This window comes from Fundulus heteroclitus, chromosome 1 (assembly GCF_011125445.2).
Source record: "Fundulus heteroclitus isolate FHET01 chromosome 1, MU-UCD_Fhet_4.1, whole genome shotgun sequence".
Classification (NCBI taxonomy): Eukaryota; Metazoa; Chordata; class Actinopteri; order Cyprinodontiformes; family Fundulidae; genus Fundulus; species Fundulus heteroclitus.
Window position 1 is genome coordinate 34,246,552 of NC_046361.1, and position 27,216 is coordinate 34,273,767.

Below are 27,216 nucleotides of genomic sequence, written 5' to 3' on the forward strand. Positions count from 1 at the left end.
AAATACCACATGGAAAACCTTATCCCCTCCTCCTCTCAGTAAAGATTAACAATTGGTTACAAGACAGAAATAAACATTGGTTAATAATATTGGCCCACTTATAGTAATGGAACCAAACACCGATAGCATAAAAAAAATGACTAACACTGTCCGAAATCAATGTTTCCGATATCGTCATTTGTTTCCGGGGCTCAAAACGGACCCAGACACACAGAGTCCAATTTGGTCTCAGACCTAAAAGGGTGTAACCCACAATTAGCTCATCCTCAGACTATTTTACCGTGATGTATTCTCATGTCTCAACTCATTGACACTGCCCCAAACAGACTCCACTTTAAGTGCCAGCACACCAGAATAAATGATGGCATTTCATGATGCTGTGCCTGTAATGCCTATTTTTATATCTGTTGATTTACTAAGATAGGAAAGCGAGAATCCTCCCCTCATTATTTTTGGTCGAGTGTGGAAAACAAAAGTATAGCAGATAAGACAAAAATATAGTTCATGCACTGCCGACCACCTTGAAAATTCAATACTTGCTGTAATCGATTTCATTTTTCATGCCGTCTGAACTCTTTTTGCCAAGCTTTTTTGCATTGTTTTACAGGGTTATCTGAGGCTACTGGCTGCCTTTTGTTCCAATCTCTGTTAAAATAACCCCAAACTGCTTCCAAATTACTAAATTCTAGGTTCCCATGAAAGTTTCACCGCATGCTTTTCTCTTCAGATATACTTTTTACTGCACTGGCAGTGTGTTTAGGGCCACTTGAAATATTAGAAAGTCTTCGCTTTCCAGCATGTCAAACTTTCTGGAAAATGCAAGCCTTAAGTCTTTAACTCTCTTAATACTATATATATATATATATATATATATATATATATATATATATATATATATATATATATATATATATATATATATATATATATTAGACTTTAGACAACTTTATTTGTCATTTTGTATACACAAAGTGCGTACAGAACGAAATTTCGTTTGCATACAGCTTGAAAAAAAAATCACAGTAAATTGCACAAATTTTCAGGATAAAGGTAAAGATGCAGCAGCGATTTATGTAAACAATTTAAAATGTGAACAATGTAAAACAATGTAACAATGCAAACAATGCAGGGGAAATAGACAGTGTGCTATTCACGGTATCCAGATGCAGCAGCGATTTATGTAAACAATTCAAATGTAACCATGTGCACATATATATATATGTGTGCACATAAACATTTTTATGTAGACTATATCCTCGCAACCATCGCAACTTTTGCAACGGGAGAGGGGAAAGAAAGAAAGAAAGAAAGAAAGAAAGAAAGAAAGAAAGAAAGAAAGAAAGAAAGAAAGATTTTGTCTTCTGCATTTAACCCGTCTCTTACAGCGCCCGGGGAGCAGCCATAGTAGCAATCTGTGCCCATCGAATCAGGCACTTGCCGCATTTTCAGAACACAAGCCCACTGCTCTAACCATTAGACCACCACCCGCCTCCAAAATATTTAATTTTGTGAAAAAATGTATTTTAATCCTTTAAAGATACACGGTCTAATTTCTCCTGTTTCAAACTCTAAACTTACTGTGATTAAAGCCTGTACAGGTTTCAGATTAAAATCTAAGGAGTTATCTTGGATCCCTTAGAAATCTAATGGTTCCTTGATTTAGTAGTTCAACAGATAATGTCTTGAGGTAATATTGTGGAGAGAAAAACACCGTGGAGTTGGAGTTATTTGCAACATTTTTGGGAACGGAAGTAATACGTGAATGTACCTGGCAGGACGCTCCTCTGTATCCTAAGGGGCAGGCGCACTCCTCCACCTCCAGGGCTCGTTCCTTACCCGTTAGCTGAGGGACAGCGATGTCCATCTTGATGTCTGAGATGCTGCATGGCATTAAAAATGGTCAAAACAAAAATAAACTCATCTTATTGCAACGACTCTACGATTACTAACAGAAGTGGACCCGATACCTGGTCTCAGCGATGCTGTCGACATAGCTGGCCCTGATCATGAACAGGGAAACATCAGCGAGGGCCATCAGCAGGTGCTCCCGGGTGCATGGCTGCCCGTCGGCGCGGCGCCACGAGGACTGACGGCGAGAGGAGGAGACCCTTCATCGTACCGACATCGTCTCAAGACTTCTGCTTTTAGCGACGGCGTTAGTGACCGAAAAACACACACCTCTCTGAACGTCACGGTGACGGTCTGTGGCACTCGTGGGAGGGGCTTGGTCTGAGAGTAGTGCTCCAGGAAGATGTCGTTGCCCTGGAGAACCACGTCAGGCTGTCCGTCGACCACCAGCGCGCGCTGATACGGCTCGAAGCTCACCGTGTAGCTGAGCTCCCCGCCGTAGGCCGTCACCTGGTGGCGGGAGAGAGTCAACTCTTAACTAAACTTGCGGGCAGAAAGGTATGTCACCCCTGTGCTTGAGCGAGGACAGTCAAGACATTTGAGACTTTCAAAGAAGTTTGAGCGTTCCACACACTACTGGCAGAGTTGGAGACCCCAGCTCGATCTCTCCGTGGAAGCTTTTTTTTTTCGTCTTACCTTATCTCCCCTGAAGCTCTCAGGCAAGACCCAAAAGTAGACGTCGTTGGAGCCACTTGAGAAGGGGCGGTAGACGACAGAGGAGCCCCTCTGGAAGATGCCTTCGGAGATCGTTTTGGTGTTGGCGCTGTTTGAGAGGGTGAAGAGCTGCCCGTTCACCCCTCCTCGCACCTGAGACACAGAGACGGCAGAGATTCACGTGCTGTCAGCAAACTGCTCATCTGCTGTTCCAGTTAAATCTTTATACACACCAATATAGACAACAGGTTTTTTTTTCCCCAGCTTGGAAGGACTATAGGACACAAATGAAAACGTGGATGTGTGCGACTGAATTAATTGTGCATTTTCTTAAGTCTACAAGGGGTCAGAATTAGACATACATGCTCACATGTGCATAAACACCACCTCCATTATTATCTTTTACCATTTTGCGGAGACACCACCAACAAATCTCTGGCATAATTCTGGCTGCCTTCAGCAGAAACCGTACAGGTTCTTTCCATTCATTACGTTTCCTGAATTTCATTCTAAAACCACTTCTGATCTGTGTTTGGGATCATCGACTAGTTGGAACAGTTACTTACTGTCAAGTATTAGCCGTCTAGCTGGTGATTTGATGTAAAGCTGAACCATTTTGTGGGAGTCCCCCTTCTTCATCACTCCTAATTTTTGCAACACGGCACTACCACCACAAGCAAAATATGCCCTTAGCACAATGCCACCACCCCCATGCTTGATTGCTGGTGCAGTGTTTTAGACTCAATCGTTATCAGACCATAACACTTTTGTCCAGAAGGCTTCTGGTTTTTCCACCAGATCTGCAAATCTTATTTGAGTTTGAAGGGAGCGATTTGGAAGGAGGAGCTTCTGTTTCGGTTGTCACACTCAGTGACTTTGTAGAAATTAAATTAATTTTACTGAGGACATGGAAACAGGTCTTCCAGTGTGTGACGGACTTGTTGATTACTTCATCCAAATTTCAGTTATTTTGCAGGATTAAATTATTATACAACCTACAACTTCAGTTACATAAAAAATGAGACATTGGCACAGAAAGTATGATCCTATGAGAATTTCTCTAATTTACATGAATTAACAGACCCAAAAGGTGAAATATATTGACTTAAATATTTTAACAGGTAATGCTGGGGGTAGGATGTCTTAAGACTTAATAACCAAAGACCTATATCTTTTTAGACTACTGCTGGTAGCATCTCTTTGCCAGCATAAGAATTAATTATATGATAGCAATCACAGGACCGAATGGGTCTAAAATCAAAAGGAAAAGCTGAGGAACTTGGTCTAGAAGATCTAAGAAGTATATAGGAATACACGTTGAAAACAAAATGAACAGTTCAATCATATGTGAGTAAGTGGGTGTTGCGTTGCCACTTTGCAAAGGTCTTGATGTTCAGGGAACAGCCCTTGAAAAGTCTCCCATGACCTGGAAATTCCTGGTACAACAATATCGCTGTCCACAATGAAGCAAGTTGCACATCTCCACAAGCTGAGAGGTTGGCAACCAAGACAAAAGCCAACGGTCTAAAATTCACACATTAAAACTCAATCACAACTGGCAGCTGCTCACTTGGACAAGCCAAATGTCTTAAAAAAAAAAAAAAAGTCTTACAGGACAAAGTTTGAGCATTTCAATCTCAATGACAGAAAATATAGTTGGAGAAGTCTAGAGATCCAAAGCCGAGCCTATTGAAAATTTGCCCTCAAAGCCTAAACGTCAGGTATGCACCAAAAATATACAAATTTTGAATAATATACCAACTGCTCAAATATTCAGCCAGAATTATGCCAGAAGGCAGTTCATGACTATCCAAATGTGTGGTTAAGTTGCATAATTACGATTAACCATGTTTTACTGGGGTTGAGTGTGTTTATTATCTTTTTTTTTTTACTTTGTGTGAACAACTTTGGTCCTGTGTAGATTGAAAAAAAATCCACAATCGATATAAACTGTTTGTTTTTTTTTAAATCATTGTTAATTACTTTATTGTTCTTCAGCCAGGACAAAGGGAAAACATGATGTTCACACCCGTGAATGTATGTAAACTTCTGACCAGATCAGTTGAAAGAAAAAAAGAAGAATCAAAGAAAGTTGACTAATATTCTCCTCTACTTTTGTCATCCACGGCCACGCGGTTCACCTGATCTCTACTCCAAGAGGAGCTGGCACACTGTGAGGACACCCCCATGCAGAAACAGCGTAAACAGCCGTCAGGGTTGGCCTCTGATAGGTGGAAGAACCCCGCCTTGCACTCGTCGCACAGATCGCCTGCCACGTTGTTCTGCGAAGTACACACAAAAACAAAGCAAGGACTTGCACATATGGAATCCATCTGCATGGCATGCCTGTCGTTCCCTTTAAGACAAACTGCGATACCTTGCAGCTGCATGGCCTGCTGCTGGAGCTGGTGGTTCCTCTGTTATCACAACTGGAGCTTTCTGCAGGGAGAGGGCATTGGAAAGCAGATGATGTGCACGTTGCGCTGCACCTGGGAGTGCTCTCCCTACGCCGCATACCTGAGCAATGACTAAATACTGCTGTAACACAACCCTGGCAATCATTGCACAGACTCAGGAGCTCCTCGCTGTTATATTCCTGAAGCAACTCCCTGTGCAGCTTCTGTTCGTTCACTCATGTCTGTCATCTGGACACTGAAATTAGACTCACCGCTTGGAACGCATTTTCCATTAGGCTGCAGGGGGTTACCCTGGTAACCAGGAGCACACCTAAAATTAACAAAGCAAAGAAGTTAAACCCAACGTTTTAAAAAAAAAAAAAACAGTGTTCACTTAGAATGACTTTATTAATGACACGTCTTTAAAACTTAAACTCGTTTATATGAACATGTGTTCATCATTTAAAAGTCTTGCAGAAGTTCCTTTGTTCTCTGACCGAGTCTCAACTGTACAATACAGTTAACGATATTAGTTTCCTCACTTTTCACAGCGTCTTCCTGTGTATCCGGGCCTGCAGGCGTCGCATGTGGGCTGCTGGTCAATGTTCAGGAAGCAGGTGTCGGAAAACCTATATGGCGCATTGAGAGGCCCAGACATGGAGAATTAACAGCGGAGAGACAATGTGATTGAGTTTGACTTCCTGGGGATTGAAATGATGAAGTGCACACAGCTTGTTGTTAAAATCCGTGTGGTGCATTGTAGTGTCAATGCAGGTCTATGCATCTGAGGCGACTTTGGTTATATCATCGCTGGGGTTACGTGAACGTGTGCAGTGTTGTTGGGTGTTTTCGGCTTACCGCCGGGACGTTTCGGTGTACGGGCACGGGCAGGGCTTGCAGTCGTCAGGGCGACCTCGGGTCGGATCGCCAAAGTAGCCCGAGCGACACCTGCCACACTGGGGGCCCTCTGTGTTGTGTTGGCAACTCTGTGATGGAGGAAGACGCACAGTGCGTTCAGTTCTAACACCTTTTAAAGTATCCTAAATGAGCTCTTTGACTGAAACAATATCTCCAAAAGTATTCCCTTTTCTGCCTTTTGCCCCTTTAGCTTTTCCGGGTGTCACACCTTTTTAGCCAATTCTTCAGGGAATGCTTTCCACAAGATCTATGAGTGTTAATGGAAGATGTTCCTCAATTCTCGCTGAAGCCACATTTTTGAGATTGGACACTGATGTTGGATGAGAAGGCCTGGCTCGCAGCTATATCTGGTTGTGTTCAGGCCAAGCTAGTTCTTCCACACTGAACCGGCTCCTCCATGCCTTCCTGGACCTTGCTCTGTGCACCGGTGTGCAGTCATGTTGGAACACGAACAAGTTATCCCCCAAACTGTTCTCACAAAGGTGGGAGGATTATTTAGTCCAAAAATGTCCTGGTATCTAGAACTATAAATAGTTCCTTTCCCTAGAACCAAGGGGCCGAGTCCGCCTCTTAAAAGAAAGCTCCACATCTTAATCCCCGCGGCACCAAACTTTATATTTGGCACATCAAGGCAGGAGCTGTTGCTCCTGGAAACTGCCAAACCCAGCCAGGTCCACTGTTTGCTGGATAGAAAGGCATAGTTTGTCACTCCAGAGACCACATATCCTCTACTCTGGTGTCCATTTGTGCCGTGTTTGAGGGCCACAGGAAGATAAGAGGTCTGTAGTTATTCACTCTGCAGAAAGCACTTGGTGGCTGTGCCACTTCCGTTCTGAATAACTTTCACTTTGTTTTAATAACCAGAACAGTTGACTGATGAGTATTTAGTAGAGAGAACCTTTCACTTTTTTTTTTTTTTTTTGCTCTAGTGGCATCTTTAAAAGGTACAATGCTGGAATCCACCGAAACCCTGAGAGCGACCCATTCTTTCACAAATATCTGTCAGAGCAGATACAGGAGGCAGAGCCGGCCCAAGGCAAAGTGAACTAAGCCACTGTTTAGGGAATCCGAACCAGCAGGGGCTTCCCATAAATGCTTGAATTTAACCACTTGCCATTGATCTAAAATTTGTATATTTGTTTTATTGAGAATATTATACTATACTAATACTATCAAATCTGAATCGATGGTTTCAGCAGAGATCAAATTAAAAGATTATTGTTCTTTTTTTGTATGTAAATTTAATATTGAATTGAATACTTGTAAAAATGTAAGCGTTATTGTTCTATTGTTGTGTTACCATAGCTTCAGTCTGATGCTATGAGTTTATTTTACTTGGCAGATAATCTTATTTACTTGCTCAAATCAAGGACAAATACATTAATTGTAAGAAGATTTTGCTTATTTTTAGTTCAATTTTTCCAGTGTAGAGTCAAGTCTGATTAATTTTAGCCAGATCAATATAAACACACATCCTAAGAAACATGTATGTATGTTTTAGGCAGACAAAATGAAGCAAAAGCAATCAGAAAATAATCTATATCATCACTTTTTCTTTCATACTTCAGAGTAAAAACACAGCCTTACAAAGTCAACTCTTACCAGACAGTGCCCACTGATTGGGTCGCAGGCTGTTGCGTGTCCGTTACAGTTACAGCCGGCACAGGTACCGAGGTAGGGACCACCAGGGACGCGCTCGAAACCAGAGGAACACAATTCACAAGACAGGCCCGTATATCCAGGAGGACATCTGGAGGTATGAAACATAAGCACCGTCATCCAAGACTACAATCCAACCAATCTCTGAGACAAACTGCGATGAGGCCAGTTACAACATCAGTAACTGGGAACCTGCTTAGTGTTGTTAGGAAGAAACATGTGAGGCAGGAGCAGCCAAATAAGATGCAACGATGAATAAAAACTCATCAAAAGGCATCTTTCAAAGTTATAATCTATAATCAAAAATATTTGTCCCAGCATTGAAGTTTGAAGCAATCTTTAAGGTCCACTGAAGACCTGAGAACGAACACTTACTCTCATCTGTTTCCCTTTTATGGGTCCAGTTTAAATCTCTCTTACCTGCATTCTTCAACATTCTTTGCATGCCCAAGAGTGCTGAACTCCACAGTGGTGGTATCCATGATGACGTCGCTGAGCGCCACGCTGACCATGTGGTTGTCATAGATGGTGCGGATCCCGATGCTCTCCAAGTTGGCCAGCGTCATCATCAGGTCCTCGCGGCTGACGGGGAGGCCGGTGGCGTGCTGCCAGCGGTCCTGGCAAACATTAAGCAACGGATCAACACGTTCAAGTTGAGTTCACTTTTTCTTGCTTTTTGTTTTTCGTAGTTGATCTTCGGTCTTACTTCAGTGAAAATGATCTCTTTCTGGTTGACCGCGTTGGGAGGGGTGCCGTTGCCTCGGCGGTACACCAGCCTGCGTCCGTTCCCTACCAGGACCACGTCCGATCTCGTCACCGGCTCAGACTGCCCGCGGGCAAGTGTGTACCGCACCTTGTATTTCAGGGATCCTCCGTATGAATCGATCTAGCAGAGGATAGGATTAAATTAAAGTCGGTGGTGGCATTTACATTAAAAACAAAAATTAAACTTTTCCTTTTTATATCATACTTTGTTTCCAAGGAACTGGCGAGGTAAGGTCCAGTAGGATTCCAGGTTAATGAACCGGCGAGATAAGTCAACAAGCTGGAACTCCTGCATCTCGGGGTTAATGAGGAGCTGAGTGGAGGAGAGCGGGGGAGTGTCTGGCCTGAAGGGGTAGGTGACATTTACTCCTGCAAGGAAAAGTCAGATGCAACATCCGATCTAATTGTGTAGTCTACAACATCCTTACCAGGGCAGTTAAGCTGACAGTATCTCTACAGTGCCCTGCAAAAGTATTCACACCCATGTATTTGTTTTTTCACGTTGTGTATTGTATTATGTATTGTATTATAAAGAGAAACTTAATTAATTTGTTTTATCAGGATTGTAGGTCATGAACCAACATGAAGTGCCACACGATTTTACATCAGAAGGAAAGGAAAAAAATAATACAGGATTTTTTAAATAAGAAACCCACTTTTTAATGAAAGGTGCAGGTAGTCTGCTTTTCAGTTTTCCACAGGCAGAAAGCAAACATATAGGGGAAGGTGAAGCTAGTCAATAGGACCATCTTAAAAGAAAACTTGATAAAGGCTCTAAAAGATTTGAGACTAGGCCAGAGGTTCACCATATAGAAGGACAACGGTCCTAAACATAAAGCCAAAGCTGCAACAGAGGAGTTTAGAGGCGTGGCACACTTAGGTCCTGCAAGTTTTGGATGTTTCCATGCTCTTGGAAAGGTTAAAAGTGTGAAAATATCTTGGAAATTTGTTTATAAATGATTCACCTTTGAAATTCTCTTCCTCTGTGAAGCGCAGGCTGATCTGATTGCGGTAGCGTCCGGTTCTCTTGCAGTTCGTCGAGAGTCCAGCGCAGAAGCAGGAGATGCAGCGGTTATCCACGCTGAAGTGACCATCAGGACAATTTCCTGAAATAAACAGGACAGGACTTTGTTTGCAGAAAGATTTTCCGTCGAAACGTTTTGCTGTGACCCTCGTTTGAAGGTTGTTTTTCTGTACCTGGGTTCGGATTTGATATGAGAGTCAAAACTCCATCCGGGATCCCAAACACCAGGCCTTTGGCGTTGATGGCCTCGCAGGTGTACGCCCCCTGGTCCTCCTCTCTCACGTCGCGAATGGTAAGGGTGCCGCGGCCGTTCTCCCTGGTCATGATAAACCTTGGGGACGAAGAGCACAAGCGGATACTTTCCCCAATCGCAAACTCTCGCGGTACGTCAGCAGAGCATAACAGGAGGTATACGCTCCAGTTTGCCACCGAGTGTGCTGGACAAACATCTAGCACACTCATTCTTCTGCAGTTATCTAACCACAGACACAGCAGGGCGCTGTGGAAGCCAACAGCTTGCAACCGCAGCGTTCGGAGTTGGAGCGCACAGCAATTTTCTCACTAATTAAAATCACAGGCATTGAAACATTAAGTGAGCCCTGAAACTTAAAAGTAGGAGGGCCTTCACCGCGAAAGCCAAGAACAGGGGAAAAAAACAAGAAATAATTGCAGTTTACTGCTGGTAGAAAAAAAACAAGGTGTCTTATTGGTTACAGGGCAACGTGCCGGTTGCATAAATAAAAACAGTCCCTTAGAAATAGCGTTTTTTTTGTTGGCTTTAATTAGCGGTATGACAATTACAGTTTACAGACGTGGAGAGTCTAAAGAAGCCTAACCTGCTGCTGTCGGGGATATGCCCCCAGTTGAGCCTCCAGTTGATGATGGGTGTTGGAACGCCAACAGCCTGACAGGTGAACGTCACAGTGGACCCCCGCGCCGCCTCAATGGACTCCTCTGGCGGGCTCACCACAGAAGGCGGGGCTGTAAAGTGCAAGCAGCACACAGCAGTTCAGCCACAGAACACAGACCCGAACAGAAGAGCCTGACACATGACTGGAGTTTGGGAACCCAGTGACGCACGACGCCTTACAAAAGCGTAAAAATCACGGCTCTACATACGTTATGTCCCGCATTAACCACAAACCTAAATGTATTATATCACATATTTATGTGCCTGATCAACACAAAACAACATATTAATAGTGGACGAAAGGAAAGGGATACATGGTTGTCATTTGTTTATAAAATATTAAAATTTATGTTTTTTAATTGTATTCCTCCCCCTTTACTTTGATACCCCCAAATTAAATTCAGAGCACAGGCTGCCCGTATGTTTATTCAATCTGAGTACAACTAAGGGTGCTCTGTGAAAGCCTACGAGGCTCAGCAGCATCGAGCTTTCGCATGTGTTCAGTCCATCGTCTAAAAAGAGCGGTAAACGACTTAAAACCCAGCAACACAGAGACATCTTCATAAACCGACAGGCTGGGCGAGGAGGCTGATTAGACAAACAGTGAAGAACTCCATGGGAACTTTGGAGGAGCTGCAGAAACCCACCGCTCAGCTGGGAGAATCTGTTGTCATGATGACTATTAGTCATGTACTACTCAAATCTCACGTTTATGCAAGAGTGGAAGTCCCATTCAAAGTTTGCTGCAAGCCATATACAGGACACAGCAAACATATGCTCAGGTCAGATGAGTTGAAAACTGAACCATGTGGATTACATTCGCAGCTATAGATAACCTGGACCCTCCATGCCCACGGCGAACCGTGGCGGTGGCAGCAGCCATGCTGTGAGGATAGGTGTCATGGTCCATATGTTTTTTTTCCTGAGTTTTCACTTCTGGGTTTTATACTTTTAATGTTTGTGTAATATAATGCTTTATTTGTAATACATTTCTATATATACGGAATAAGTCTCTATTTATTTCTATATTTTATAGTTGGAACTGAATACAGGCTAACCATCAAATGGCCCCGATGATTATTTTTCTTCCACTTCACATTGATATGCTACTTCACGTCTGAGAAACTACAGTTTTTGGTTGCAATGTGACAATTTGTGAAAACATTTTCAGTGGCATGTATAAGCTGTCAGGCATGTCTGCAGCAGATGGGCAATTCTGGACTGGTTAAAAACCCAAAGAAAGTTGAATCATGCAAGAAGACTCTGCTTTATCAACAAATTAGTTGCATAGCTAAATGGAGTTTTGGACACTTGCAGATAAAAACAAAATGTGCACGAACAAAAGTAAAGATTACAGCGGACGGATGCATAGAGATGAGCCCATCTGGTCGACGACAACTTACTGCAGCCGAACTCATCGGAGCGGTCGGAACAGTCTGGCTCCTCATCACACTGGTAACTAGCCGGGATGCAAGCGCCATCACTCCGGCACTCAAACTGCTCAGGATTGCATCTGTCGTTGGGAGCCTTGGTGGCTGAGGTGATGGGAAGATGGATATATGTTAACTTTCTGGTCGCTAAATGTTTCTAGCCTGCTGAATACAAAAGTCACCTTTCTGGCAACAAACTTAAATAGCACAATATTTAAAGGACGACTCACGGCAGTCGATCTCATCGGAGTTATCCTCGCAGTCGTTGTCTCCGTCACAACGCCACAGCTTCAGGGCACAGCGGCCGTTCCTACACTTGAATTCATTGGGCTCACAGGGCGACGGGGTGCCTGAGACAGTTTGGTAAATCGGGGAGCCTTTAAGTACATCTGTGTTTCGTCTTTTAATTGCTTCGCCCTTGTGAAGCACTTTGTTATTTACACGCCTGTGAAGGGTGCTAAAGAAATAACGTTTTACGTATTACTTCTATATTCATCGTGTGTAAGACTAGCCGACTTACCACATTCCAGTTCATCACTTCCGTCCTGGCAGTCCCGCTGTCCGTCACAGAGAAAGATTCGAGAAATACACTCCCCGCTCTGGCATTTGGCTTGATCTGCTCTGCATCGAACAGGTGGGACAGGGGGCCGGGGGCCAATTGGAGAGGGAGTGACCGCAGCAGGGGTCGTGAAGACCAGGGGGGTGGACTTCATCATATCTAAGAACAGATTATCAATTAAACTCTGAAAATGTATGAAGGTGAGGTACTTGTCAGTGACTGAAGGTGAGGCACATCAAAGTAGCCAAGAGACAAAGCTCAACCAATCAAACAAAAAGGCCGTTACCACAATTGTTCTCATCACTCAGGTCTCTGCAGTCGGGTCTGTTGTCACACACGTACTCCATGAGGATGCACGTTCCATCGCCACACCTGAACTCGTCGGCCATGCATTGCCTTGTAACGGTCGTTACTAGGAGGAATGCAAAAGAGGAAGCAGGGGGTACAACCAAGGATCAGAGACATGCAGGGCAAAGGGTCGACAGGCTATGATAGCGTCACGTCGCAGGACAGATGACACACTGGGAGACTCGATGGAGCAACTCATCCACGGCTTAGAAATAAATTATTTCCATCCAGGAAACATTGTTCTGTGTGCGCACAATGGACAGGCAAAACTAAACGAAGAAAGACAAACTGATAAGAACACAATGGGTAGACTAGAAAGACAAACCTCATAAGACCAGACACACAAACTTAACTAGGAAAGGCATACAAGAGTACACGCCAACTAAAATCCTTGGATCTGACAGAAGCATACAGACTGGCCAGCTTGTAAAGGCAGGATTGGAAAGTAGACAAACTTTACAGGGCAGGCTATAAGATAGACAACACACACAGACTATTCCGAATAACCCCAATAATCTCAATGAACATGCCTACCAAGATACATATAGGCCATTTTCACACAAGAACAGCACCTGGTGAAAGTTTGAAACACGGGCAGTTTTAAACGCATTAAAAGAGTAAAAAGGGTTCTGGGTTGATATTTCATTTCTGCTGGCTCATGTGTCGCAAAATTACACATCCCTCTAAGTGCGTATACACAGAATACCAGCGGTTTATCTGTAGCTGAGAGGAAGCAGCTGGACCTGGAGCAGGAGGTGGGAGACAGAACGGCTGTAGGAAAAATAACAATTGATGGGACAATGTTTCCCACCCCAAGCATGGAGCTGTTGCCGAGCTGGAAAGCATTTTCAGTGACAGATCGTTGCATCCCAGATGCTCAAAGGAGCGCTTCTACAGGTCTTTCCTCCCAGCTGCTGTCAGACTTTATAACTGTTTACAACATGCTTATAGTTGTCCAAGTTTTGATCTGATCATGTATCGTTTACACTGTCTCCCAGATGCTAAGGTACACTTGTGCAACTCTTAGCTACTTGGAGATGCCGCTATACTATCATGCATATTGCATATTATCTCAAACTCTTTAACTAGGCTAGAGTTTTTCCACTGTTTAACTTGAATATTTCATCTTTTTTTTACCTGAGTATGCTATATTATCAATAATATTTGCTCCGACATTTACTTCTTACTTTTAATCTTGCTGTTTCTTTAGAATAAACTGTAGATAAGATTAGCTTTTTCACTATTATGAACTGTGTGTAATTCTGCCTGTATCTTTACCGCTGTCACGCCTGAACATCGTGGGACAGTAAAGGAGTATTTTAATCTTATCTGATAGCAACAGATCCCATACTTACGCCTCCATATTTGTTAATTGTCAACCTTCCTTAGCAATGTATGAACTAGATGCAAACTTTTGATGATATAAAACAAGTATCTGTGGGGAGTTCTGCTAAGGCTGGCAGTTTGTAGGATACCTAGTCCTAGATCTCAGCCTGTGGTTCATCACCAACCTGTCCTATGTTTCTAAATCATATTCCCCACTCAGTGGACCCGCTTAGAGGCTGACAGCTAATTGGCAGCTCAATGTAATCAGTTCATTTGTTCAGCTTATGGCACTGGTGGAAACTATTTTCTCCAGCTACTCTGCCTTCATATTCAATTATTGGTGCCGGGAACTTTGTTGTCTCTCACTTTTTTTCATAGAAGATGGATGTGTCCATTTCCTGGAAAGCTGTTGCTGCCTTTCAACTCGGACCTGTTTGCGGCAGATTGCTCTCACACTGAACCTGGTTTTGCTGAAAGTTACATTTCGCCAAAAAAGGAGTTGTTCCTGCCCACTGTCACCAAATGTTTGCTTAGAATGACGGATTACTACAAGAGCAACAACTCAGTACAGTCAGCCATGCTTCCTTAGATAATACAACTTTTAACAACTAGCATAACAAGATCAGCTGAATTTCATAGCAAGTATAAAAATGAAATTGTGTATAACTAGATATGCATCTTTACAATATGATGTATTATTCATTCATTCAATTGCATTTATTTATTCTTCCATTGAAGTGACTTCTCTATTACTGGATGAGGATCAGAACGTTTGTCTTTTACAAGACAAAGTTTATATTGTAAAAGACAAATGGTTCCGATTATATCTGAGGTAAAGTCATACTCAATAAATTTGGATACTATTTACAACTTAAGTTACTTCACAAACTAAATTCACAGACTGATTACTTTAAGCCTTTATTTTTTATGAATTATGATGATTACTGCTTACAGCAAATGAAAACACCATTTAGAAATCTTTTTGGTTTGTTTGTTTTAAAAGGTACTCATAATCTAATGTATGGAACACGATTGTAAATGAGTTTAAAGCTTAAAGGAGTCATAGCCTGGTACTCATGTTTAGTCATTTTTAGGAGAAAAACGTTTTAAATAGAGCTCATTCGGACCTTTTTCTACCCTACCTCTGGACCGTCTCCAAAGTCTATGTGTGAAAATGGCTCTACAGCAAATCCACTCATCCAACTGGTAACATGTTCCAGTTAAAACGCATCAGGTATCATGCCTAATTTCCCACCCAGGGGAACTTGCAGATATCAAATGCTGCTTCATGTTGCAGAGAACAGTAGCATCTTTCATCACACTCATGCCATGCAAAGGTCCTTTATGTTCTCTGTGCACCACTGAATCTCAGGGATTGCAGCCAAAACTCTATGTCGGTGCTTTCATGCAAAACATTCCCCAGACTGCATGTACAGCTCAACGTAACGGTCATCATGAAATATCAGCACAATAAACGCGTTGCAGTCATTCTATGGGTTCTACAGCACAATCAGCTTTGTCACCATGCAGGAGGCATGGTACAGTACAAACCTGGTACTGCTATAGGGTCCACTGAAGGCAGAATTTCAACTAGAAAAAAGGCAAACGTTGAAGCAACTGCCTAATGTTCCGGTAGATCTTAACTTGCTAAAACAGGACGGTGTTGTTGTCTTACCTTTCCCGAGCTGTCTGAATTGAAAACCCTGGACTGACGTAACGTAGGAAGCAATGGTTCCCTCCTTCACCACGTTGTAGAGGACGTTGCGGATCTGGTTTTCATTGTTGTTGTTTACAGTGCCCACGTCAAGCTCCACAAAGACATCAACTCCAGACTCTCTTATCATTTTTCTGCAGAGAATAAGAAAGATCTGATGAGCTAACACGCTTTATGACAACACAGGAAGGACCTTAATTTTGCATTTACTCCTAAACTGCCAAAAAATGAATGACCACAGACCACCTTTATGGCCCTTTTGTGCATTTATAAAAGAAAACAACCTAGCTAGAACAGGGCAAACAAGGTCTGTTCTTCTTACTTAATGAGGACCACAGTGACCGCCTGGATACCAGGAATCTTGTCATACTCCGATTGTAGCTGTGGAGGGAAAACAAAACTCAGTTGTGATTAGGAGAAGCGACACATCTTTAAATCGGCAGATTGGGTAACATGAAGCATGAGCCTCCTGAGGTGATTGCAAAGACATACCGTGTCTACAACTGCCTCCGAAATCTCCTGAAACTCGGGAGAAAGGATGTCCTCAAGTGCAGGGCTGTACGTCACGGAGTCGGTGAAGTTGACAAGAGCGCGGTAAAAAACTGGAGATTGAGAGGTGGGGAGAGGAAGCTGTCAGCTAAACCACGCAATAACAAAACAGGACCGCAGGCCCACAACTGGTTCACACATTATCATCAAGTGATATCATAATGTCTGCCATCCATTTCCCTTTGGCTAAATATTTTAAAAATGTTAAAACTCAGAAGCACGACGATTGCTTAAACTCTCGCCCACAAACTGCGGCATCCATTTCTACATCTCAGTAATGACCGGGTTTATTTAGTGAACACACGAGGTACATTCTGCTTCCCATGGCGCACTATACATGGATCCTCTTGTATACATGTATCTTCTATGGCCAAGGAAACAAAAACAGGCCCGCAGCAACTCTGTTGGGTGGAGAGGAGGACTTCAAGTCAATATCACCGCTGTGCGAGCGGCTGCTGAGGAAGAAGTAAATCCTCTGTGAATGACTCTGGAAGAGGGCCTCAGCATTCCCTTCACATCTACCAAGTCAAACATATGAGGCAGGAAGGTGAGGGAGCACTGCGGGGGGAATGCAGCAGGGATTATACCCATTCCCCTCTGTGGCTTTTTATTAGCTGGAACGGCTGGGTGATTAAACAAATAGGTCAGCCGGTGTAACATAAAGCACTCTGAACTCTGACATTGCAGACGGCTACCTGTGTTTCAGGCAGAATTGCACGGCAGATGAAGTTGTGTTTTTTTTTTTGTGTAATTCACATTGGTCTGTCCAATTCCTCAAGTTAAAAGGAGCAAAACATCGATTTATATGCCCTGAATTATTAAATCATTCTTATCAATTCAGTGAATAGACAGGTCCCGGCACGATATTGTGAAGTCAACTTCATTTAGTAATATCCAAATAAGCCGAGTCGAACACAATGACTGTTTTCAGATTTTTGCTTCGGGAAAATCTAAAAATGCACGTATCCTTTTCCCAATTAAACACATTGAAGTTTGTAGTTCCAGCATGACAAAATGTGAAAAGGTTTAACGGGCGTGAAAGCTTTGGCAAGTTTCTCTGAACTCAAGGCAAAACAAGCAGTCGCAGTTGGCTTTTATGACCCCATAGGGAACAAATTAATGTAGCCTGGCATTCTAAAGGATTAACTGTTTCCAAAGTTGTGTTGACCCGACGATCTTTTCATCACAGTCTTCAGCTAATCACGTTTTTTTCACTCTCCTTACAGGCAAGCCTACAGACCTCTCCTATAATGTATATTGATTTATTGTATGTGTAACTCATTATAAGCTGAAATGTCAGCTGTACCATTATAATTCCAATGTCACAGGCCAAGTCTGTGAAATTTAACACAGGCAAGGGCCCGCAGGACGTCTCGTTCTTGACTACCAACGTTCTGTTGGGACCGGTCTGCTAGGCTCTGAATTCAGACTGACAGTGGGGAGATGAGCAGGGCGATAGCTGGGCTGTGTTTTTTTTTTTTTTTTGGAGAAAGATGCAACTTGGCCAGCCAAGCGTTTTTTGAGAAGGAGTCTGCTGGGCATTTTGTCACAAACAGAAATAATCTGTGTGGACATTAACGGAAAAGATGCATAAACAACCCAACATTCATTACCAGGCCTGCAAGCCATTGACGACAGCAAGCAATGGCTTTCTCCTTACATGCATTTCTGTTTTATCAATTGAGATTTGTCTGGAGATAATCAAAAGCACATTTATATCAGCTACAAGCGTTATATTACACTCCTTTATTTCAACAGCTGTGTTGCCCGGGCAGAACGTAATGGCTTCTAAAGCATGGCTGCAAAATCTGAGCGGGTCACATGTACATCTCCGTAGCTTTCCAGTTCTTTCGAACGCATCTGTCTTTTGTCGCATCGTCAATCACCATTTATGACTATTGACCCACTGCCACCGGATGTCATGAAACTGTGAGCCCCTTCATTGCTTCTATGTTTTTTACAGAGCATTTTGTGTTCTTTCGATATTTTCATACTTTGACACCGTCTTTCTCCCCATGCGTCTGAAGTGGGCCGATGTTCGTTTCCTCTGACCAATCAGTGCACTTACAGAACTTTTTATAGATGTTACACAGTTCATTGTTAAGGGTTACATCACCTCTTTGCTTACATCTTGTCTTTAGAGGAGTGAGACTTTTATTCACCGTTTTAAAATATCTTCCATAACAGCTTTATTCAGGGTTTATACATGCCTTTTAGTAATTCAGTTAGCAAATTAGCAGTATTTTAGAGAACGAGATTGATCCAGTAATTGCATTTTTTTAGAGGAAGTACGTATGTGTATTGAAGCTGGTAGGTGTGCAACAAACCACCAGCTTATAGGCACTTAAAAGGTACAGTACCTAACAAAAGTATTCCCCACACCTGGCCTTTTTGAAAAGTCAGCCTCATAAGATTGTGCCTGCTTTGACTGGTCTGCCCTGCTGTTAGCAGTCACTGTCTTTATTTAAATTTGCGTGGTGGGCGTGCTTTGGTGGTGCGGTGGTGCAGTGGTTAGCGCACACAACCCATGTATGGAGGCCTAAGTCCTCGACGTGGCTGACGCAGGTTAAACTCCGACCTATCGTCCTTTGCCGCATGTCTCTCCCCTTCTCTCATACCCCCTTTCCTGTCAGCCTACTGTACAAAAAACATGCCACTAGTGCCGTAAAAACCTAAAAAATAAAAAAATAAAGATTTGCGTGGTGTATCCTCAGCTTGCTTAGCCTGCTAGCATGCTTGCTAGTTAGCCTAGCCAAACATGCAAACACACACACAATTGTACATTGGTTTTCTTTGTTAGCCTCTAAGCTAACTTCCTTGTTTTCACACCAACGTATTCATGCTGAACTGGGACATTGCTGCATTGTCATTATTATTATTTTCTATTATTTTACTGTTGTTAGTTAGTATCTCAGTTAATGCTCGGAATTGTTAAACTTTATAATCTCTGCTGCTCACAACAAGCTCAATGTTTACAACATACTGGTGGTTGCACGGGTTCTGATCTTACCATGACTCGTTGACACCGTCTCTCAGATGCGGATGTTTATTTGCACACATTTTATGCTATGCTGGGTTTTGCTTGTACAAGCATGCATATTACATATTTCTATCACACCGTTGTGTAAATCAGCTCCTGTTTTTCCTCTGTTTAACTTAAATACATGAATTGTTTTTTCCTGTCTGGTAAATTCATTCTCTGTTGCTTTAGGACTAACTTTAGATTAGCTGGTTTTTCTATTACTGATTTAGTGCGAAACTGTTTTTGCCACTGTCACGCCTGAACTTTCCCATTGTGTGACAAAAACGAAATTTCTTATTTTATCTTTTAATCCTTCCGATTTTCTGTGTAGTGCAGTTGAACCATTGCTAGCCTAGTCATAGAGTTTATTGACTCACACACTTTGACAGTAACGTTAAACTGTGTTTATAAATTATCAGGTATTGGAGAAAAGTAGTTTGTGTTTATTTGGTGTAAGTGCGCAGTGTTTGTGAGAGCGCCAGAGCACAAATTCACTCCTTCAATTATTGTTCTATAATTTTTACCTCCTTGGGCTGTAATTTAAGGAACGATACCTTACACTAAATATTCTTACTGTATTCATAATTTTGTTAATAATCAATTATTACTTATAATTGTTAATAATTACTGACAGCAGAACATTGTTCCCAATCCTTGTTGAGCTACGGATGGACGGACGCTTTAACCATGAAAAAAAGTGAGAGAGGTTCCCTAATATAGAGGTAGTAGTTCTGAATCCAACAGAAAATTAAGGTAATAGAAGATTATGTCCTTTTATGAAGCAATGCTCATGTGCCTAATCTTAATCTGAATTTTTATCTGAATTTTAAACGCAACACTAAATCAACGAACATTTGTCATGATTCTTTTAACTGTGAGTTTAGTTTTGGCTGACATCTGTATTTCCTAAGTGCTTTCGTGTGTTTAGTTGTTCCTTTACTTTGTATTTTTTTTTAAAAACCATAAGGTACTCAGTTGTGATGCACTAAATGATGAGTTCTTTCACTAAAAGGCCTGTACTGTCATTGAGCAAAGATGTCTGATGCTTCCCATCTTTTAAATCTCTTTTTTTTCTCTTAATGAAAAATGATAATTAGGCTACTCCTAATGTTTCGGTTGTTGATTTGTTTTGTTTTGTTCGGCGCACAAATGGCTCATTTAACATCTACTGAGTGATCCTTGGGTGGAACCCAAATGCAAATGCCACATTTGAAATAGAGAACCCTTTCCCACTAAATTGTTTTGGAAAAAAGAATGGGATACCTAATGTGACAGCTGTTGACTGAATTTTCTAATTATATTTGTGGCGCACACCAAATCCTTTACATAAAAAAAAAAAAAAAAATTGTATTTATATGCACTTTGTTGCAGATCTACCTGGAAATAACCGTGTTTATGGTGAGCATTTTAATTAAAGAGATTGTGTGCCTTAGAGTCAGAGTGTATCATCACAGAACATTACCAGGTCCTAGTTTCTTCCCACACAGCATTTCCTTTCCAAGACACCTCATTTCAGGAGAACAAAAGCCTCATTTATGACAAAGTAAACGGCGCATTGCCTATGAAAATACGCTGAGGAGAACATGCATCAACAGAGCTGTGAGTTTTAGCACAGCCTGGAGTGTCTGCGCCCCAGGCTGCAACTCTTAGATTTACAGAAACAATAGGTCGCCCTGAATGTTGTGCTGCAAGACGGGCAACATCAAAGTTACTCATGAAAGCATTTTATTTGACCCGCATATAATCTAATCACTTGGGTGGGTACTTGCTGCCCGGTCAACAGCGGTTCATAGCTCCCACTCTCTCTGAGCCTACCGCCGCAGACTGCCGAGCGTGATTGGGTTCCTTTGATTGGCGCGCCCGGATGTGCCCCGCAGCTAATGAGCGGCGCTTTCATTCCAAGACTCATTCTCTTATGTGCAACCCTCTGTTTTTAGCAGAGAAATCCCCTCGCCGAGCCCCAGCACCATTAAAAGGTGATGAAACTGCCAGTTTGAAGACGCAATGAGTGGGAATAAGAGAGAAGAAAAAAAGTATGAAAAAATAGCATTGGACACTTTTTAGTCATGAACTGATTTAGCTATTAAAGTTGTTCAGTAGAACTGTGGAAGCATTGTGGAAAGGGACCCCCCCCCCCCTCTCAACACACAGAGGCCTAAGCAGAAGACAAAGAAATGATTGAGTAGCAAGCCGAGTTTGGCCTTTAAAGCTCAACCACACGGGGCTTGACCTTTAACCCCAAAGCTAGGACCCACAGCAACAGTGAAACATTTTAAAGAGGAAGCAAGAAGTGGTAGACCAGTTTATTTACTACATTGAACATTTGAACCTGTTAATATATTACTAAAGATGCACTGCAAAATCAGAATCAGAATTTTAGCAACTGACCAATCGGAAATTTCAAAATCAGGTTATTTTTGTTTCCTGGGCACATTTTTATTTGCGTTTGGTGAAGTATTGAGGCTGCATGGGAGCGTTTAGAAAACCCTTAGTCCGGGGCCAGCAAAACAAGCCTAGCTACCAAACCGTAACACAGAGCCTGTTTCTATACTGTATAAATGCTTGCACTTAGTGTTGAATTTCTAGCCACCACAACTTTCTAGCTCTAGCTTTTGTTGCACATTGTGATAGGCAGGCAAAGGGCTGCACTGCTTCTATTACACAGCTGCTCCGCTCATGCGCGATAAGTAGCAGAGATGTCATTAAATATCAGCAACTCTCTGGCTTTGGTTATCTCGTGCGAATGCACCACATAAAAAGCTGACGTAGGGGGGTAACTTATTTATTACATGAGGTCCCCAGGTAAAACTAATCCCGTGTGAATAGGGCTTTTGCTGCTTAATTTAGGTACTTTTCAGAACTACGGTGGGAAAAGGGAAAACGTTACTTAAAAAAAAAAAAAAAAAAAAAAAGACCAGTGACAAATGTAGTGAATTTGGTGTTACTGGAGACGCTGACGTGGAAGCATGCATCATTCTCACTCTTCATGAGAAGCACAGGATGATTCCTGGGCCCATCCCTCCATCTCAAATTGCTCCCAAGCGACCCAGGCCTCACGCAGCAGTGCCTCCCAGTTGCAGTCAGGGTAGAATATGCTCACTGTTCTATATCTAGGCTGCAAATGGTTTTCACAAAGCCACTTATGGCAGGGTTCACCCTAGTTTATAGACAGGGCTTTAGTTGTTGGATGCTCCTAAGTAGACCATAAGATTAAAGTCCAAACCTGTAATAAAGCTGCAGTAGGGAATTTTGAGAAAACCGTGGATTTAGCCCATACATTTGAACAAGCACACCTTATATTTTACTGTCAGGACATAATGATAGTTTTAACAAATATGTAAAAAATACATTTATAGAAAATCTACCTACTGCATCTTCAAGAAAACCAGAAATAAAAACTCGAACAGAAAACAAACACCATTAATTATAAAGTAACTCTGTGTTTTGGGTCACGTTTTGTCAGTACAAAACCTAAAGGATGTTACCCTAAAAGAAAAGGAAATCAGAATTTCAAGAACTACTCTTTTTGTTTAGTCACAGAGCCACATGACTGGATGGCTAGAGTAAAATATTCTGAATGCTGCACATATTACTTGATATATCATAGTTCTTAAAGAGGAGTGCTATAAAACTGAAAGTCATGAAATCAGTCACAGCCTGTACGTCTTTATATATCAATTTGCCAGCTGGCTCTGTTTTAGTTCAATTCCTGCAGACAACACTCCTACTATTTAACCCTCGTCCTGGTGCACAGCCAAAAAGCTGTCTCCATCCCCACTATGTGCCCTCTGGGAGAGTCTTGGAGATGAATTCTCACTTCAGTATTAGGCTGGCCTCGGTGTGCTCTCCCACAGCTTGCAAAGTCTCAATCAGAATCAAAAACACCGCTGTGCACATTTTCTTTAACCACAGAGTAACAGCTGGTTTGTCACACTGGGAGAAGGAGGAAAATCATTCAAAGCACTTTTCTAATTAAAGCGAGGAGCGCATTTTTGCGAGTTTCCAAAACATCTTCTCCAGCTGGTAATGAAAGTGTTATCACTCAAGCGCGATGAGCTTCGGATTGCTCAATGGAACATCCCCCATCATTTTTCCATTGGCACTAGACATACAAAACACAACATACCCGAGCTGAATCTTTCCTGAGATGTTCTCGGAGAGTGCTTGGAAATGTGAGCGTACCTGAGCGGAGCAGGTGACAGGTGTGTGTGCCAAAAACAAGAAGGGAGGGAAAGAAGTGCTTGAAGACTTACTGTAGTCCGGCTCATTTGGGCTCTGTATGTGTCCCAGATACCAAGACTCCAACTCTCGGATAATGGCTAACAACGAAGGTAGGGAGCAGAGAGCAAGCAATGGGAGGGTAAGACAGAGATCAACAGAGCACAAACAGCAATTGAGGGTGAAGGTTGGAACGAGCAAAGCAAGACAGGGAAAGGAGTGATCAAAGTTAGTCCGGCAGTTGCAGAGAGGGTAAGGTTAAAGTTTCAGGAAGGGGAAACAAAGAGAGAAAACAGAAAAGGACAATCAGATAAAGAATTTGAAGTTGCAATAACAAAACACAAAAAACCAAGACAGGAAAATGACACACTCCCAAGTGCTCGCTACCATCCACATGTTAAAGATAGACATGCTTAAAGGAACAATGGCTTGTGTAGGGCAAATGTCTGTCTGGAACGCACCAGGAAATAAGGTTGGAGGACATCGCTGGTCTGACTGACTCAGTCCTCTCCCCAATTCTGCTACCTGACACAAACATCCACCCCGAGATGGTGTCGCCACACAAGGACAAGGCACTTCCTGTTTCCCTTTTCCAATGGAAGAAATGAGCATCATCAGACTTCTTTAAAACTTTGCACTGGAACAAGCAACAATGAGCACTCTTTGTTTCGTGGTGACTCATTGGTTCTTCCACTCGCTCTGCTGAACCAGGCTATGAAATGCCAACTGAAGAGGGGTCTGAGTTGTTCCGAGGATTGGATGGGTTCTGGAAGTGGGACGAGTTGCACAAAGGATGATGTTATAACATCTGCATCTGCAGGCATGTTTACTGTTTGATGATTTATTTAATCTTTTAAACAAATAAAACTTTAGAAATTATGATAATGAGCCACAACAGAGACAGATGTTTACGCTCCAGTCGGGTCTCTAGCAGTCCACTCCATAAAGTTCAACAGGCACCAGTAAACAACAACTCATTTGTTGTTGGATCCAGCTGTTTCACATCTGCACATGCAATAAACCATATGGATTCTGAAGCTCATTACTGACATATTTGGAATTGAGTTTAAAAAAAAAACAGCACAAAGGCTTACTGTAGACAGACTGTATCTCAAGCAGTAACGTCCAAAAGACCAGTGAAGATAAGACTGTTAGACCAAAGAAACAAAAGGCTACACACTTTTAATCTACAAAGCCCATGTGGGAAAAGGATGACTGAAAACATGGCCTCTCCAAAAGATCTGTGCCTTGAGAACAGAAGCCCAAACTAATTGGAACTAATGAACCGTCCATACTTCAAAGTCCATTGATAGTGTTTTTTCTTCTAAAAATCTGACCATTAGGAGAGTCAGAGAAGGAATATCAGCTTTATTATCTTTGCTGATTTGTGTATTCTCTGGGCCTCCAGCTCTAAATAAAACAAATCAGTCAAATCAGTTTCAACCCAAAAAGCTTAAACGGATCAGCCTGATTATCTTAAGCAAGGCTCCGCTGAAAGTAATTTTAGTAAGAGATCTCTTACTTGTGGCAGAGTTTGCAGAAAAGGGAATAAATCCTCACCTAAGCGAAGGGCTAACATTCAGAGGGGCTACCCATTTCCACCGATTGTAGCACTGTAAAACTATGGGGTAAGATAACTGTCAATATAAATGTATGCATAGGTGTCTGAATATTCCAAATGTGAGTCCATAAAGGTGAATAAATGTAAGATTCTTATTTGTTCCTTGTGATAAACTCATACATGTGACATCAGATGTTTCATCTAAGAGAATCCAAGTTTAGTAGTTACGAATAAAAATTACAAAGTTACAACTTTGCAACAATACATACAAGTACAAATCACAGACTTAGGAGTATGAATCTAGACTCCCCGATTGAAGCTGCTACGCGCCTTCCAGTTGGTGGCAATAATGCACCTGAAGGTTTTTCACCAATCACCATTAAACAAGAAGAGGAACAAGATGAAGAAAACAGAACTTGGGCTAAATCCGAATACCCTTATAGAGCAAGGACTATTTAGCCAAAGTGGAAGTGTGTCAGCAGTCGCCATGACAGTCCGAATAGTGCAGTCAGTAAGAACGGAGGTAGGAAAAGAAGCCTGTATGCTCCCTCCCATGGCTAGTTTTGCCTGGGAACCCCACAGCATTCCTTACCGACACTAAGAAGCCTTAAGGTGTCCTATGCATGACATGCCCCCTCACAGAAATCAACAAAAATGGCTGGAGAGAAGCGAGGGTGCATTTTGTAATTCATTTTCGGAAGGCTGTAGGTCCGGATTTGACTCTCATCATCCATGAGCGTTTCAGTCACGTAATGACATCAGAGTTAAAGGCTGTCCGAATTTGGCACAGCAGAATGAAGCTGTGTCCTCGACGTCGCTGACGAAGCCTTTCCTACTCGCAATAGCGTTCTTACTGTTGACTCCATGAAAGGTCAAGGAACAGGAGCTAGGATCTATTATTAAGGGTATTTGGCTGGAGATGAAACATCTGATGTCAGGTCATTACCTTCACCAACTGGTACGGAGTGTAACAACTTCATCAGGTGATTTAGATTCATATTCGTAACTTTGTGATTTGTACTTGTATTGTTGCAAAGTTGTATCTTTGTAATTTATATCCATAACTTCTAAACTTGTATCCTCACAGATGAAAAATCTGATGTCACTCGTATGTATGAGTTGACAGCAAGGAACAAATAAAAATTTACATTTATTCAGTTTTATCCACTTAGATTTACAAATTCAGACGTTTTTTTTTATCAACAGTTATCTTACCCCACATAAAACTACTTAATATGAAAATGTTCATACCTCAGTGATACGACTCCACATTAGGTAACGTTAATTGTGTAAACTTTGTGAAATAAATACAGTTTTGTGAAGTTGATGTGTTTTTTTTTTCAACTGACATGTCAGTCTATGCTAAGGTTACTGGTTGCATCAATCTGCCTGATCAGCTGTGACTTGTCAATTTGCTCTAATGCTGGTTCACATTAGTCTTGAAAGTCTGAGTTTGGATCTGTGAATTACATCCCGACTGAGTTAAAATAGTTGCATAATTGCACGTCTCACTATATTTTATATGTGTAGAAGCCAACTGGACATCAAACTCGAAGCTGCCTTCAACGAAAGTCTTTCCCAGTCAGAATTCTGACATCTGGGAAATGTTTGTTGTATTTCCAACTGGAATCTCTGAACATCCGACTTCCGAGTACAAATAGATTGCTGGGAGTCTCAGCCAACATTATTTCACGTTATAACACACTGTAAGGCTGTTTGCTTGAGGAAATCAGCAACGAAAATAATGTCAGTTTCCTGTGAAACGCAGTCTTTTAAATCCCACTATTACTAAATTGTATTTCATGGGTATAAAAGTTTCACTGAGAGTTGTTGTAAATGATGAAAATATGCTAAAATCAGCAAATGACCTGATCTAACTACCAGGTAACCATTCACCACTCTGACAATTTATTCACTTTTCTACAAACTCACTAGCTCTAATGGAGGAAAGGAAAGCATAGCAAAGATTACTACATTAATGGATAAACGCAAGCCTAATTCCTTGAAATAACTTCACAGAGCCTGACTTGGAGAGAAAGAAATGACCAATCCCTTTGAGCACCTAAAACCCTCTGGAGAGGCAAATATTCGATATGGATAATCCCTTGTGTTGAAACAGGAAGCCACTGATCAACTGTGGAGCTTTATCCAAATAAACTTGCACATTTGGGAAAACAGCAGTACAACTGAAAGCCAAGTCAATAGCTACAATATTTGGCCATGAACCATAATCTGTGCTCCCTTTTCATTTGTTA

At 42.0% G+C, this 27,216-nt stretch overlaps 1 protein-coding gene across 19 annotated transcripts in view; it reads right to left on the minus strand.

The window, feature by feature from the left end:
* The window catches only part of hspg2 (heparan sulfate proteoglycan 2), a 165,131-nt gene that overhangs the window by 83,899 nt on the left and 54,016 nt on the right, over positions 1 to 27,216 (minus strand). For 15 of the 19 annotated variants that reach the window (XM_021323026.2, XM_021323024.2, XM_036141530.1 and 12 more), the window contains exons 4-28: positions 23,436 to 23,501; positions 16,104 to 16,213; positions 15,934 to 15,992; positions 15,573 to 15,745; positions 15,449 to 15,487; positions 12,510 to 12,635; positions 12,185 to 12,382; positions 11,895 to 12,014; positions 11,638 to 11,769; positions 10,161 to 10,305; positions 9,498 to 9,655; positions 9,266 to 9,406; positions 8,506 to 8,669; positions 8,242 to 8,421; positions 7,956 to 8,152; positions 7,479 to 7,626; positions 5,817 to 5,944; positions 5,501 to 5,587; positions 5,231 to 5,289; positions 4,940 to 5,001; positions 4,704 to 4,844; positions 2,545 to 2,715; positions 2,179 to 2,358; positions 1,968 to 2,086; positions 1,769 to 1,880 (exon numbers count right to left, since the gene is read on the minus strand). In XM_021323026.2, coding sequence (XP_021178701.2) covers positions 1,769 to 1,880; positions 1,968 to 2,086; positions 2,179 to 2,358; positions 2,545 to 2,715; positions 4,704 to 4,844; positions 4,940 to 5,001; positions 5,231 to 5,289; positions 5,501 to 5,587; positions 5,817 to 5,944; positions 7,479 to 7,626; positions 7,956 to 8,152; positions 8,242 to 8,421; positions 8,506 to 8,669; positions 9,266 to 9,406; positions 9,498 to 9,655; positions 10,161 to 10,305; positions 11,638 to 11,769; positions 11,895 to 12,014; positions 12,185 to 12,382; positions 12,510 to 12,635; positions 15,449 to 15,487; positions 15,573 to 15,745; positions 15,934 to 15,992; positions 16,104 to 16,213; positions 23,436 to 23,501 — 3,215 coding nt within the window. The remainder of the gene's footprint in view (positions 1 to 1,768; positions 1,881 to 1,967; positions 2,087 to 2,178; positions 2,359 to 2,544; positions 2,716 to 4,703; positions 4,845 to 4,939; positions 5,002 to 5,230; positions 5,290 to 5,500; positions 5,588 to 5,816; positions 5,945 to 7,478; positions 7,627 to 7,955; positions 8,153 to 8,241; positions 8,422 to 8,505; positions 8,670 to 9,265; positions 9,407 to 9,497; positions 9,656 to 10,160; positions 10,306 to 11,637; positions 11,770 to 11,894; positions 12,015 to 12,184; positions 12,383 to 12,509; positions 12,636 to 15,448; positions 15,488 to 15,572; positions 15,746 to 15,933; positions 15,993 to 16,103; positions 16,214 to 23,435; positions 23,502 to 27,216) is intronic. The other 4 variants (XM_036141581.1, XM_021323027.2, XM_036141533.1 and 1 more) reach the window with 3 other exon arrangements.